We start from the raw sequence: 15,252 nt of genomic DNA on the forward strand, positions 1-15,252 counted from the left end.
GCCAGCAGCTGGGACCCAGGAAGGATTGACCTTCAAGAAGACTCAGGAAGGCTGGGCAAGGTTTGCTACAGTGCAGAAAGCAGCATCACTGAAGGACTAAAACCGGGGCCAGGACCCACAAGCAGACACAGTGGGTAGGAGGAGAGGTGTGTATGAGCCCATTTTACTCTGATCTGGCCAGCTTAAGATTTAAAGGATAGGCAGCCTACTTCTTTATTCTAAGAACACCTGGCTTACTGATTTTAAAAGCTTTTCAGTCTTCCTTGGGGATCTAGGGGGTCTACTTATGTCCATCTCTGTCCTGGTTTCAGCTGGGATAGAGTTAATGTTCTCCCTAGTAGCTGGTACAGTGCTGTGTTGGATTTAGGGTGAGAACAATGTTGATAACACACCGATGTTTTAGTTGTTGCTAGGTAGTGTAGTCAAGGACTTTTCAGCTTCCCATGCTCTACTGACTGAAGACTGAAATACAGAGCCTGAGTCACACACCTCACGAATGTTGTTAGCTTTGTCTATATACACCTTTCAATACAATTTTGACACATATTGGTCATTCCATACAAGAAAAGTGATATACTATGAAAGTTACTGAAACTTTAAACTAAAGAAAAGACCCAAGCCATTCTCTAGACAAAAAACCCAACCAGTTCAGAAGACTCCTTCAGCCCAAACACATACATATGGGTATGCTGAAGTTGTACTTTAGCTCTTTTGGTATTCTTCCGAATAATTTAAATGATAGCCAGCATGGATATGTTGTACCTTAACAGAGCTAAGTAATTACAAGTTTAACGACCAAGAATAAGTAAAAAGAGAGGCACAGAGAGAGCAACACTTAAGCAATCAACCCTTTTATGAGATAAACACTTACGAAAGTTAGTATCATTACCTGGAATATTATATTGATAGTAGTCAGGATCATCTGATTCCTCCTTCACTGTTACTGTTGCCATTTCCAAAGAAATTCCTGTAGAAGCAACAAAGGAATCAAATACGGAAACTAGTAATAACCAGATTCTTAAAAAAAAAACAAACAAAAAACCCACCAAAATCCTAGCTGGTCTCTATTAAAAAAAAAAAAAGAACAAAAAATTATTTTCAGGTGCTGAGACACTAAACAATTGTTGAGCTAAACCAACGGTAACAAAGTGACCTGCTGGTTTCAGTTTGGTCACCGTCAGAAGGGATTCAGGTTTAAATGCTTCCCTACAAACTAGGCATCCTTGCAAATGCTGTCTTGGATCTGAAGAATTTAAAAGAATGGTCTCCCTCCTTTTTGCCCACTACCACAGCCAAAAAAAACAAACAAAAAAAAATTTAACACTCGTTGCGCTGAAAGTACTTCTAGACCTACTCCTGCTCCCTCCTCTGTACAGCCAAGTTCAGATACAGTCTGCATCAAACGGTGCTCTGATGGAGCAACACCAAAGGTCCTCAGCTGCTCTTGGCTTCCTTCAAGTGAACTATCCCCCCCATAAGCCTTCACAGCATTCCCTAAAATGTTTTCAAAACATTCCAACAAAAGGAGAATTACTTAAAATGCCTAGAAAGCAGCACTGGAAAGAGTCTGGGACCGACCTGACAAAAAGCTCAAGTTAACTCTTTGCGTACGTTAAGCTAAATGCTAACCATGAAGGGTTCCCAAACCACAAGTTTAAAGTTGTGAAGCACAAAGAACTAGAGCAAAAAACAGGACTAAATATAAAAACTTAATTCTTATACAAAATGCTGAGTAGCGCAGCCCAACCCAACAAAAGGGAAAGTCACAAGCTTATCTCCAGGCACACCTGTCGTCTCATTGGCTTTAGTGGGATTATTCATGCCTTTCTCTCGAAGCATACACTTAAGCATTGCTCTGCTGCAGATCACAGAGCCTTGCAGGATCGTGTCCTACCTGCAGGGGGACTTAGGAATGCTTGGTCATTTTTTTAACAAGCAATAAACACACTTTGCTACTTTATTTCCATTTTAGCTATAAAATGGACATTCTGTCATTTTCAATATTTTAGTAATATTAACAAATAAACTTTTCCTCTCCCCGTTAGGGATAAAGTGATCTTGAACTGGAACAAAATAAAAAAACAGAGGATTTTCTTCTTCTCCATTTAAAACTAAACTATTTACAAAGAGAAATTATTTTAGTCTAGAAAATTTTACAAATCTCCTCCTCCTAGAAATGGAAACATTTGGCTTAAGTTAAGTACTTGATAAAAACACGAACTGAAAAGTGGGCATTTTTAAGGAAAAGGTTTTTTTCTCACAAAGGATGTCTTTTTGCTGCTTTTTTCTTGGAGCTTCCTATCTTTGCTTAAATTCAGCCTTCTGAACAGAAACCAATTGTTCTTTTTTTTTTTTTGCAAATAAGGGCAAAAGTTGGAACATACCAGAATCCTCGTTTGGTTCCGTTTTCACTTGAATAGGAGGACAACTACAAAAATAAACAAATCAAGCACATTGACATTATAAAAAACAGGTATCACATTTCTGGAAAGTTCCTCAAGCTTTACAAGTTGTCAAGTAAAATCAATCTCCCAGTATTTTTTTTCCAACTGGGAACACAAAAGTAAAAAGCCTGCATCTTAGCTTATCTGATTTATCTCAAGGGAATTGCCAGGAATCTCCCATCCCTACATTTTCGGGACATACACAATATTCAAAGCATGCGTACCATTTAACGGGAAGCAAACTCAGAAGCACAGAAACACTTGCCATTTTGCTCCCTGTTTTCACATTAACCAATTTTTTATTTATTCCATATAGAATCTCTTCATTTACTAACAAAAAAATGTATTTTAACTTTTTAATCGAGGAGGGGGAAGGAAGCAACATTACATCTGTTCCCTATCACTTCCATATCATAAAACATGACAAACTTATCCCTGACTGACAGACTGTGAATTAAACCACTCATTGGACTAATTAAACCAAGGGGAAACTTTGCCATCTGTTTAATTCGTAACAGTTTCCCCACAAATAATGGTCAAAAGAAAGAGAAAATTCAACTTCATGCTTTTTATAATCCCAGGCAAGCAAAAGTCATCCAAAGGTCAGCTGGATAGAAAAAGCACATTGAGAGAAAGATAAACTATATGAAAATACATAGTTGAAACAAAAAAACTACATTATTTTAAATTCACCTTCCACCTGGAGGTATAACTGAATGTGAAGATTCTGTCATATGAGCTCCTGAAAGTTAAAAGACAATCTTTTAATTTCCTGTACTCCATTTACCTTAAATACAAATTGAAAATGTAACATTGATTTCACGAAGCAAAAACCTGCTCACATTTTGCAAGCATATGTGCATATTTTCTGTATTCACAGATATGAAGGCGAGTTCTCTTGTTAAATTGCTTTATTAATCTATAAAGCAACACCAATATAAAATTGCTTCCAATGTGCGCATCACCATGCTTTTCACTGCCGTCTTTCATGATGCTGAGTAAAAATCTTGGGAAACAAAGTTAAACAGATCTTCTACCTAAACTCTGCTAAAAGCAAATGGATTGTTTTATAGAGATTCCAGCTTAGTCCTAAATTACAGCTAGACACAAATAGATTATGTTTATAGAAAGTCAGTTACCACACTGAAAACCTGCCTTGCTTTTTCAACAGATATATATTATTACCAGAATCTCTGTAATTCCCCACTCTCTACTCTTCTTACTGAGCACAGGCAACACATTTCTAATTTCACTAATCCAGCACCAACTTGTGACTGTTTCACCTCAGAAAGTGATTACATTCCTATAGAGATTGCTTCATCCTCTTCATAAAACAAATCCTCACATACAGGAATTTTGCAAGTAAAGCAACATGATTCCATGAAAGGAACAGGACAAGGGATTTCTTCTAGACTAGAGTGAATCTTTGCAGAGTTTTAAAAAACTCACTTTAGCTCAGATTTTTTTATATATAGAGGCTTTCACAGGAACTGCAACACCTAACCACTTCAGAAGATTAGATCAATTTTTAAAATGAGATATAAATGCCAAAATCAGCTATGTATTGGAACACGGAGCACTGCAAAGTCTTGGCACATTCTACAAATGCAATGCACAGTCCTTCATCAGTTCGCTTCTCCTTTCCCTAGGATAATATCCAATTCACATTAAATTTAAATTCAGTAAAAGGATGAAGAATGCAATAGAACAAATTTATCTCTAATTAGTTGCTCCTGGCAGAACACATAAAGGAACAGGTTATAGTTCCGTAAGTAAGGCAACTGACGGTCTAGGAATTTCTGTACAGTTTGCCACTTTATCCACATGACCAAATCTTGTATCTATATTGCTATCTAAACTAAAATCCCGATCTGTTTCTGTTTAGTCTGAGTAAGTGGTAACTTACCTAGGTGTTTCTTTGGCTCTAGGAAAGGCCTGTGTGGAAATATGGAAAGAAAACCCCATAGCTTTAGTAAAGACATCATTAAAGACTACATTAAGTAGTGTAAAGAAGTAAAGAGAGAGCACTCCTGTTTAAGAGAAACAGGCTGCAATGTATTTAATTAAAAATTAAAATTAATTGGACTTAATTTAAGTACAAAACCAAAGTGGACAGACCAGCACGAGAGAGAGCAAATAACCTTTTGATGATAAATGAGATCCCTGACTTGTTTTCCAAAATCCATTTCAGGGTTGAAACATCGTAATTTGCTGGATGTTTAAATGCAAGTCCTTCGGGCAGGCCCTGCACTACCACAGCAGACTGGTCCCTCTGAATCTTCTCATACGGCACAGGTACCACTGTTGACTTTCCTAAAGCTTTACCTGGGGGGGGGGTGGAAAAAAAGAAGATTGTTTTGAGGTCAAGAACACTCAAGTTAGCAAAAGGACGAGTCCCTCGTAAAACTTCTTACTTTGAGGAGGACTGGAGCGAAAGCAAGGTGCAGATGCAAATCTCTACAGGAAACCAAGTACTGCTTGCATTAACATGCACTGAACCCACTGAGATACAGAGGCTTTCTTGAAAGAAAACTAAATGGGCTGTGCTGTGCAATAACCTCAAATCACACCCCACAAAACCCATCAAGAAGAAAACTATCCAGTATATTTGTATGTTTTAGAATTGGCTACTAAAAGTTAAACTTATCACCTTAACAGCAGTATAGTTGGAAAATCATGCAGTACTTTCCTCCCAACTAGAATAAAAATGTAGAAATCCAGAATAGCTATTTAGAAGACTTTAAAGCACCCACCATAGCAAAAGCAGAAAAAGTCCTCCACAGACTTTCTGAGAGCTTCCAGTTCCACAATATCCACTGTCAGTCTGTTTACAGGTGGTACAGTCTTTGTTTTCTGCAGTTCTGCAGCCCTCTCCTCTTCTGTAACACCTGGCAGTTATTTATAAAAATAAGACAAAAATAAAATAATCAGTTATTAAAACTCCCAGTACCTAGTCCCTCCAGTTTAGACTACAGACATTCGGGAAGGATTCCTGCCAGAAAATCATAAGAACTTATTTGCCTCAGAAGCAAATGCACTTAGCTATGTACATGAGCAATGACTAAATTTAAATTTACACCAAAATTATTATATCTTCCTTACAACCTTTGTAAATATCACCCTGTGAGGTTTAAGAATGATGAATTAAGAGACACATCCAAGCAGGCTTTTTTTGGCACGAAGAGGTAGAAAACAGTATTAATCTCAGGAGAGGATAATACAGCAGAAATAAAATGCAAAACTGCCAAGAAAAGAAGGACCAAGACAGTCACCAGGGAAAAGGTAAAATGCCCGTGTGGAGGGTCCCAGAGCTCTCTAGTACTATGCATGATGTCTTATGCAGCAGTTATGTTATATCCTGTTTCGTTTATGCTGTATGTGCTTAGCTGAACTTTTTATAGAAGGGATCTGACTTTTGCCACAACAGCTCCTGTATCTTTCAAAAGTAAGTACACATCTCTTATTGCCGAATAGGAGGAGTCGCAAACCAGCCATCATCACGCAGAACAGAGAAGATTTCAGCCCTACGCCTTGTTCTACTCTCTGAGCAAAAGTCATTGCAAAAAGGAGTGAGGGAATAACAACGCTTTCAATATTAAAAAGCAAACGGAAGCGATCGTCTCAGGTGGCAGCCTTCCTTTATCATTCAGTTCTTGCAAAGACTTACTGAGAATCACCCCGCAAAAACAGAGGAAAATAACAGAGAGTCTGCATATGAAAGAAAAAGCAGGGCAGTTCTATGTTCCTGTGTGCAAGAGAATGGTCAGTGCTGAAGTTGCGTCATGACTTCACCATGAGCAAGCACAGCAGTAAGTCTGAAACGCTGCAATTTGCATTACCAGTACTGCTGGCATCATAATTCTAGGCTAATACGAGAAAACAAACATCAGTTTGAACAACTGATTACAAGTCAGTTGTGAAATGAGCTGAAGCAGCAATGCTTTTAGCAAAAATGCATTTATCATCTTAAAAATCCGTATCTTCATTTAAAAGAGAACCTCTTCCTTCCTCTACAGCTCACACGTCTGCTTTGTGCCCTAGAAACCCACCTCCACGTGACATTTAGCTCTCCAGCTCTTTTGCTTTCTCTGCAATATCATAGGGCCTACCATAACACAAAAATAGTGCAAAAATGGAATATTATTATTTACCCGTAACACAGGGGCTTAGCTAATGACAGTTGATAAGGTTTGCCTGGAGACTCAGGGATAAGAGACATTAGTTTCCACTTATGGCTACATGCAGTGTCGCTTTTTGGGTGGGGTTTTTTCCACATAAGAGACTGATTCACCGAAACGCCTTTACTCCCAGTAGCTTCTCAAAAGTGTACCCACACTTTCTAAAAATAATAAGCAAAACAAAAATAAAACAACAACTCTGCTCGCTTCCCATTAAAATGAAAAGCAGACAAAAAGACAGAGATTTTCCTTCTTAACTAGAAGAAACCTTATCGCTGTTTTTTATTACATTATTTCTATCCATTTTCTTGAGCTCACATTATGCATCTGCCTCGCTAATCTCTCCCACATTTGTTGCCCAATTTCAATCAAGTCTGACAAACAAGATCAAGTCTCAAAGACAGTAAGATTTATAAGAGCTCTGCACAACTGATCAAACCTAGCAGCCATTCATCTCCTCCTGGCAGCACTGATGGGCACATCTGCACTTGTTGGAGGCTACACAACTTAGAGGCTCTGTTGAAGCTCTCGCCACAATTACTAGAGCACCCAGCAGGATTCAGGCTACGTCTGGGACAGGGGATGCCTGGGGCATGTGCAACAAGACCTGGAGGGGAAGAGGGATAGGGGGCTGTATTTACAGGGTAAATGGCTCAGGAAGGGTGAGGAATGGTTATACGGTACAAGAATTGCATTCTACACAGCTGGGAGTATACTGTAGGATTAGTCCAGTTACTCTGCAAAAGTTATTCCGGATTCAGCAGGATTACAACGAACCAACTCCTAACAATCCTCATTTTGCACTGAGAGCCCGTATAGGGTTGAGTGTTTCTTATCTTCTTGTACTATCCGGGTGTTCTGGTTATTCAGAACAACCTTTCTTCTCACCTATCCTGATCAGCAACAGACTGGGTTTGACAGTCCAGCCTACCACCTGGCTGGAAAAGGAATCTCCCAGCTGTCACCGTCCTTATAAAATGAATATACTATAAAATTAATAGACTGATTAAAATAAAAAAAGCCCTCTTACAAAAATTTTTGTGACGGAACAAAAAAATGGAATACTTGAAATGATCAAATTTTAATTTGACGATTTTTTCTTGTTGCATGGCAGCAATTAGATAGCTACACCCTGACCTCTGTATGGGCAGACTCTCCAGCTTCCTGCCTTAAATAGATGCTGTTATGCTTATGAATTGATGAAGAGAGTTACAGCTCAGCAGTGTTATACAACACCTATTCTGAAGGTCCACTAAAGCATGGTCTGAGTGCAGCAGACTAAAATAGGCCATAAAGAGCGTCTGTCTTCAAAGCACCTTACTCAGAAGTAAAGCTGCTGTTTGGAGGAGGCAGGCTGCATTTCTCCTGCGGAGCAGAGCACGCCCCGCTGCGTCATGCTGCAGACAAGTGACAAAACCAGCACTGACCACATCTCACCAAGGAAACAAAAATCAAGCTTTAGCAGATAAACAGTTTACTGAACTGAAATTCTCAAAAATGTGACCTGAAGATGAGATGCTACACAAACAACAGAGCAAAGGTGGCAGGATTCAGTGCCTGAAGCTGATGGAGCACAACACTCCTCTAGCAAAAGAGCTGTCAGCCCCATGGTACATAAGGCATCTTACAACATCAGGTTTTTAATCAGGTGGTTTTTAATCCCCCAGGTAGAGAAAGCCAAGAAGTGATTATAAGAGTATGAATGTCACCCCTGCGCAGACACTCCAAGAGGCAACTTAAGGGCAACAATTATTTTGTGACAACACTCACGTACATATATTTTATCACTTGTGCTTCAGGAAAATTACTCTCTGAAAATAACTACGAGCAATGAGAGGGAAAGTAAATGTGTGTGCGGCTAAAAGCATTTTGCTTTGTTTTATAATGTATCCACCCAGTTCATCTGTGAGCTTTTTAAGGCCATCCAGTTTTACAGTTCAGGAAATTGGACCATAACCTCAAATTAAAGAAAAATCATTTTATGATTATCGAAGGATCACTTAAACCACAAGAAAAGCAAATGACCTGAGGCAGAATTCAGGAGCCAGGGAATTTCAAAAAGATCGGCTATCTACAGTAATTTTCTGTTTGTTTGCAACTGAGGGAACGAGATGGGTGGTCTCCACTGAAACATGACTGAACTTTAGCAAGTTTTTTAAACTAGCTGTTAGCTTCATACCCCTTAACTGGCTAGGCAGAGACAGAACATGAAAGGTTTCTGACAATGAAGCCAAGCAATCTAGCTCTAATAAGGCTGTAAAAGAGGCCAGTTACCCAAATCAGAAGTTAACCCAGAAAAATAGCAGGGAGCTCTGAGCTGGCAGGGCATAGCTAAAGCTAAAGGTGCTGGAAAGAAAAGGCATCCGGACTGGCACACGACCTGCAAGAGTCTCTGTTCCTGACGCATATACGGAGCCAGAGAGGCAGACGATGGAAGCAAAGGAAGCACCCCTGAGGAAGGGAGACAGAAAGTGATCTTATAAAACTCTTTAAAAATAACTTGTTCCTAACTATGTAACAGAAGTTTCAAAAATGCATTTTTCTTTTCATTTTGAGAACTTGGGAAAAGGGGTAAACTGACTTGTAAAACAAGGGAAACTGCCAGTAACGTAATACTTAAGACAAACAGATTAATTCACCCCTAATACCATGAGAAAGGGCTTGCAAAGGAGACCATCAAAAATGCACGGCTAGCCAGGGCTGGCCATCTCCCACTTCACATAAAGCCCTTTTACAGCCTGGGAAGTTGGGGAAAAAGGAAGGGAAGGAGAACAGTAGTAGAAAAGAAAAGGAAGAGTATAGCAGGCCACAAGGTAAAGCTAAAAGATAGGAGAATTATTTCCATGTCTTTCACAAAGATCTAGGCTATTAATGCAGAGTTCAGCTAATGAACTTATATTAATATGTGAGAAATATGCAGCATGGGACAGCTCAAAAACTACATTATTTGCATTTCAAAAGGTTAGGCAGGAGGGGACTGTAAGCCGAACCATTTCAGTGAGCTCAAATGGCGACAGCAACGGCAAAAAAAAAAAGAAAGCAGCTCTCGGTAAGAAAGACAGGGCTGATTGCTTTGGATTTTATTGTTATTACTTGTAACTGCAACTGTTTGGTGAGTGCTAGGAATGTTATCTTTAAACTAATCCCTAAGCGCATGATTTATTAGGAATAAACTGATCAAGTCTTTAAGGGTAGATGCTTTAACTCATAGCTACATTCTGCAAATACAAAACAGAAAGTGATTGAAACTTAAATCAAAAAAAAGCTCTCGGGGATTCCAAGAATGAACACCGTTCAGTTAATTTATCAGGCAGCTACAACCACAACAGAAAAACTCCCCCAAAAAGTATGGGTGGGGCAGAAACAGATGCAAAAGAAGAACTAGTGCTTCCAATAAACAGAGTACAACATAAATACTTTAAGAGACTGGGAAAGCAGAAAACCAGAGTGCTGGAGGAAGTCACAATGTATGCAGCGAAGTGCCCTAGCTTTCCAGCAGGAACATCTGAAGCTGCATGCTTTTTATTAAATAAACAAAGATCCCCCGTAAGCTTTAGCAATCAGGGCACTCCAGACATCTTTGTAGCGTCCTAGGGAGATGGGGACCCCCAGAACTAACTCACAGTGCTAAGGTTTTACAGTCGTACAGAGGCCTGGGCACAAACGCAGAAGACCATCTCGCACAGAGAGCTGCAGAACAGGAAAGGAGATGCACAAGAGGAAGGCAGCGGTTACCATGCCCACAACTCTCCCAAGCAAAAAGGATTATGAAACTGTTCCCTAGTTACCCCCAGGCAGAGCCAGCCAGGTTAGCATTAACACATCGCTAAACAGGCATGATGCAACCTGGCTCACGTAATGTAAAACGGACAAGGGAACACTCACGTGATCCTTTCCACTAGCAGAGATGCAAGGCCTTAAGTCCCAAGTGACAGACATGGTAGGAGTAAATACGTCATGTTTGCCAGCACAATTAGTCTGGGAAATGGTGATGGGCTACAGCCAGTGTGGCCAGGAGCAGCCATCTATCTCTTCTGGTCTTGCAATTTGGAGAAGTGCAAGTTATTCCAAGTCATCTGCTGTGAAATGGAAGATGAAAACTCGGGAACACAACCGAGAGCCACAGATGAGTAAGTTCCCATTAAAAGTGACTGGGAAGAGCCTCTTCCAGCAGATACTCAAATAGAATAAGCATTTAGTAGAGGTTGTTTTAAAGAGGCCACTCCCAAATAGCTGGAAGGAAATCTGGCATGAAAAAAGAGATTGAGAGTTACAGAGGTGTAAAACAGCTCTGGCTTGCCAGTAGGAAAGCATCCTGACAGTCACAGCTTTTAAAAGCAACTATTCCAACATCCTTTTTTCCTGCTACGCATTCTGTAAAGTGTACGCATTTTGAAGTGCACTGGAAGACCAAAGCTAAGGCAAGAATCATAGATACAGCCCCCCATTTGCATTTAAAATAGGTAACAGATTAGTGATGGCATACATGCAACTCCAAGAGTGTTTTGTCAGGATTAATCCTCTGCCCAGCTCTTATTGTTTTTCTTTCATTTACTATTTGCGTCTACAATTTAATGACTCCTTTCTCTTCCAAAATATTCTGTAGCTTCAGGAGCAGCAAGAGCCACAGAAGTCTCAGCTGGCCACAGAATAGTTCAGGGCCAAAGAAAACGACTGTGGGAAACGAGTTTCCACACTGGCACATCATCATCAGAAAGAACTGGTATTTTTAAACTAGCTGCATTAGTGTCAAGGGATTAGCCTCTGAGCAACATAAAAAGATGTCAGCTAGTTACAGAATGGTATTTTCACTATAACACTGTAGCACATAATCACAGATGAAGATGATGATGAAGACTGTCCTTTAGCTATTATAACGAGGACAAACACACACAATCAATAGCAGTTAGACCCACTAATAACCTCTGTTATTAGAGTAATACTGAAAAGATATTAGGCTGCTTCCATACAGGTCAGGGGATTCAGTCTGCACTCAATTTCAAGTCTGAGACATTCCGCTTCAGAGCTGAAAAGCTAAACACCCTACACTGCTTCTGAATTACTGCAGGCATGACAAGTAAGATATACAGAATATAATCAGGGGTAATCACAATAGTAAGGAAGAAGGAAATCAACTGTATTAATACTTTATTTACATCATTACTGGAGCATCCAAATAAAGTACCATAAAAGGACTACGTCCAGACTAGCAGTACAGTACACACACTAACTAGCAAGCTGCAGTGTCAGGGGCTATCTCAGCAGATTTAATCAAAGACATTTTTAAGCACAAGTCTAAAATTAACCCAGAGCTACTGAGTTAATAAAAATATTCACACTACTGTAGATTGACTCCCACCTATCATCTTCTAAACACAAGATCTGTGCATGATGCTCTCAGGCCTGCAATATCACAGTCTGTTCAGCATTGCTTACAGTGAAAGTACATAGACGATACACAGATGGGATCAAACATGTAAATAGCTTCATCCATTGGAAAATGGAAGAAAGCAGCAAGACATGCCAATCAGAGCTTCAGCATGTTAAAATTTGTATTTATATCAACATGCTCTACACTTTACTGAGCTTTGGTTAAAAAATACTGAAGTCATGTAGAAATCTACAGTCATGTAGAAATCTACAGCATGCTTTTTGGATATCATCACCTACAGAGAGAACACAGTTCAAGACAAAAATACTAATTTATGAGCTATTTAGATGCCTACAGGTAGATGTCATGGAGACTTTCAGCAGCTTTGCCCTAGATTTTAGGTGGAATCATAGAATCAAAGAATCGTTTAGGTTGGAAAAGACCTTTAAGATCATCAAGTCCAACCATTAACCTAACAATGCCAAGTCCACCACTAAACCATGTCCCTAAGCACCACGTCTACACATCTTTTAAATACCTCCAGGGATGGTTACTCAACCACTTCCCTGGGCAGCCTGTTCCAATACTTGACAACCCTTTCAGTGAAGAAATTTTTCCTAGTATCCAATCTAAACCTCTCCTGGAGCAACTTGAGGCTATTTCCTCTCATCCTATCAGATGTAATGGATACTAGCTTCCAAATAAGTTTCTATTTTAAACTTTTCTGTACTTCCCTTTGTTTCTCCAGACCCTTCACTAGCTCCATTGCTCTTCTTTGGTTGTCCTCCAGCACCTCAATGTCTGTCTTGTAGTGAGGGGCCCAAAACCGAACACAGTATTCGAGGTGCGGCCTCACCAGGGCCGAGTACAGAGGGATGATCACTTCCCTACTCCTGCTGGCCACACTATTTCTGATACAAGCCAGGATGCTACAAAGCTTCTTGGTAGATGGGATGGAACACACAGTGCCGGGTCAATCTCTTTCAAAGTCCAGAGCAGATGACCAAAATGGTGTTTCTGAATCAGGAAGCTCTTCTGAAAGTTCACTTCTGACAGGCAAATACAACCTGAGGATGATGAGGCCTCTTCTGGGTTTTTTTGTTTGTTTGTTTTATAAACCACCTTCAGCTCCATTCAAATGAGAATGAATTCCACAGAGCTGATACCAAACCTTGACCAAACCTCAAGGGAAATTGCCAAGATGACAAAGATGAATACATGAAGGGAACAGCATTCTTGAGACACCCCAGGAATAAGTCTCCTATTCAGCATGGCTGATAACCCACAACTCCACAGCAATCCAGAGAGCAAGGAGGCACTTCATCTTGCTGAGGCCATCCAAGAGGAACTGAGGACCACACAATACACTTCAGCAGGGACCAGCAACTAAAACAAAGAGGTACTGGTAGGGCAAGACGTGTATGATCTTGATTGCTTACAGTGCACAAGTATCCATGCTTGTCCATATTCTGAATATGAGCAGGCACTCGAAGGGTATGCTCTTTTTATGTACAATACAAACTTACACAGGCTTGGAATAACTAACACTGCAGGTTACCTAAGTTACATGTTATGTGTACAAGCACATGCAGTTCTAAATTGATTGAAACATACCATTTCACTGTAACACAGGGCTTACAGCCATCTTAATTAAGCACAGTTCAGAAGAATATATTATCTGTCCCAATTTTAAGTAATTAATGCCTGTTGACTGGTTCTTCAACACTCACTACACAACCCATACTAACATTAAAAAAACCATTGCTATAATTTGTTTCTAACGCATTTTCTTAAGGTAACAAGATACATGAGATATGCACAGGGCTCCTCCTTCCCCTGTAGCTGGGCATTAGGGAACCCATGTGGGTGAAAGTCGTTATGAATGAAAGCCACAGGAAACCAAACTCCAGTGCCGCTTTCACCGCTGTTATTTTTATCAGTCCTATACTGCTAGAAAGTGTACATGCTACTTCCTTCACAAACTTCATATATACATTTCATCAATTTAGCCCACTAAATTATACTCATTATTAAAAATAAGCAGCGGGTTTGAAGCCTGAGCCCTCCAAAATCTGAAAACTCTTCATATTTACTCAAACTATACAAAGGAGCTGTGGGAAAAGTGGAAGTAAAGACTGGAGATACATGCTGGCTTGTTACAACAGAGTCTCAGACATAACCAGAGGAACGCTTAGTAACTACACTTCTGTTTCCACACTTAAAGAAAAATGAAGAGACCCACACAAGTGGAGACCTAATTCTCAATATTGTCAGCACCACAAGTTCCAGAGACTGACATCACAGCTGAATTTTTAAAGGTTTAATTCTAACAGCAACATAAGAATCTCTTGGAAGCCTTTATTAATCATAAAGGAACAAAAAGGGCCCAGCTGTAACTTACTAAAAACACACAGAACTGTGGCCTTCCTGGATTCTTCCAAAACACCTACTAAAATTGCAACTAACTTTGTCTACTGCTAGCTTTCATATTTAATTGAAGAAACAAGGTGCGAGGGGAAAGGAACTGTTGCCTCCACGGTTCTAAATTTTAGGTCAACAAATATTACACTATAAACTTCATCAAGACTTCAAAGCTGTCAAGGGCAGTGATGGAATCAGCATCGCCATGAATATGTAATGCTATTATTCCTAAAAATTGGCGTTCTGAAGTCAAGTTTTCTGGAATTATCAACATCTTCGTCAGCAACAGGCGAAAACTACCTCCAGCATCAAAAATCCCCAGAAAGTATGGGGGATATGCACTTAGTGAAACCATGAAAGCAATGACTGAGGTCAGTTGGCTTTATTCACACAGATCTACACCACAACGTTCTGCGAGAAGCATACTGAAAACACTGTTTTCAAAGTGGATATTGTTTTATCTCGTCGGCCTGACAGTACAAAAACACTGCCCAAGAACGAGTATCTTGTAACTGGAATAAAGCAAAGGATCAGGATTATCAGAACGAATGTAAGATTTAAACACACGCACACATCTATAGAAACCACATCCGATACAGTCGGACACAAGCATGGATGAGAAGCCAGTGCTTCCCACGGTACAGAACCAGAAATACAGATCTAGCCAGGGAGATCAAAGATCAAATACCAGTTATTTCAGACTCCCTACCAATAGGTGTGCACAGTGTACAAAGTCTCTAGTATATCAGGGCCCATGATACCACTGTACTGGCACTAAAACAAAGTATCTAGGACCTCAGGAAAGCCCTTTAAGGAATAATACAAAAAAAAAAAAAAG

The 15,252-nt window shown here is 39.8% G+C and overlaps 1 protein-coding gene across 5 annotated transcripts in view; it reads right to left on the reverse strand.

Annotated features, from left to right (window-relative positions):
- The window catches only part of GTF2I (general transcription factor IIi), a 78,992-nt gene that overhangs the window by 49,008 nt on the left and 14,732 nt on the right, over positions 1–15,252 (reverse strand). For all 5 annotated transcript variants that reach the window (XR_002086143.1, XM_019471310.1, XM_019471311.1 and 2 more), the window contains exons 4-9: positions 5,198–5,332; positions 4,586–4,769; positions 4,351–4,379; positions 3,138–3,186; positions 2,385–2,428; positions 890–967 (exon numbers count right to left, since the gene is read on the reverse strand). Coding sequence is in view for 4 of the 5 variants with exons in the window: in XM_019471310.1 (XP_019326855.1) it covers positions 890–967; positions 2,385–2,428; positions 3,138–3,186; positions 4,351–4,379; positions 4,586–4,769; positions 5,198–5,332 (519 nt within the window). In the remaining variant the exon portion in view is untranslated. The remainder of the gene's footprint in view (positions 1–889; positions 968–2,384; positions 2,429–3,137; positions 3,187–4,350; positions 4,380–4,585; positions 4,770–5,197; positions 5,333–15,252) is intronic.

Source organism: Aptenodytes forsteri, unplaced genomic scaffold, assembly GCF_000699145.1.
Source record: "Aptenodytes forsteri isolate BGI_AS27 unplaced genomic scaffold, ASM69914v1 Scaffold209, whole genome shotgun sequence".
Lineage (NCBI taxonomy): Eukaryota > Metazoa > Chordata > Aves > Sphenisciformes > Spheniscidae > Aptenodytes > Aptenodytes forsteri.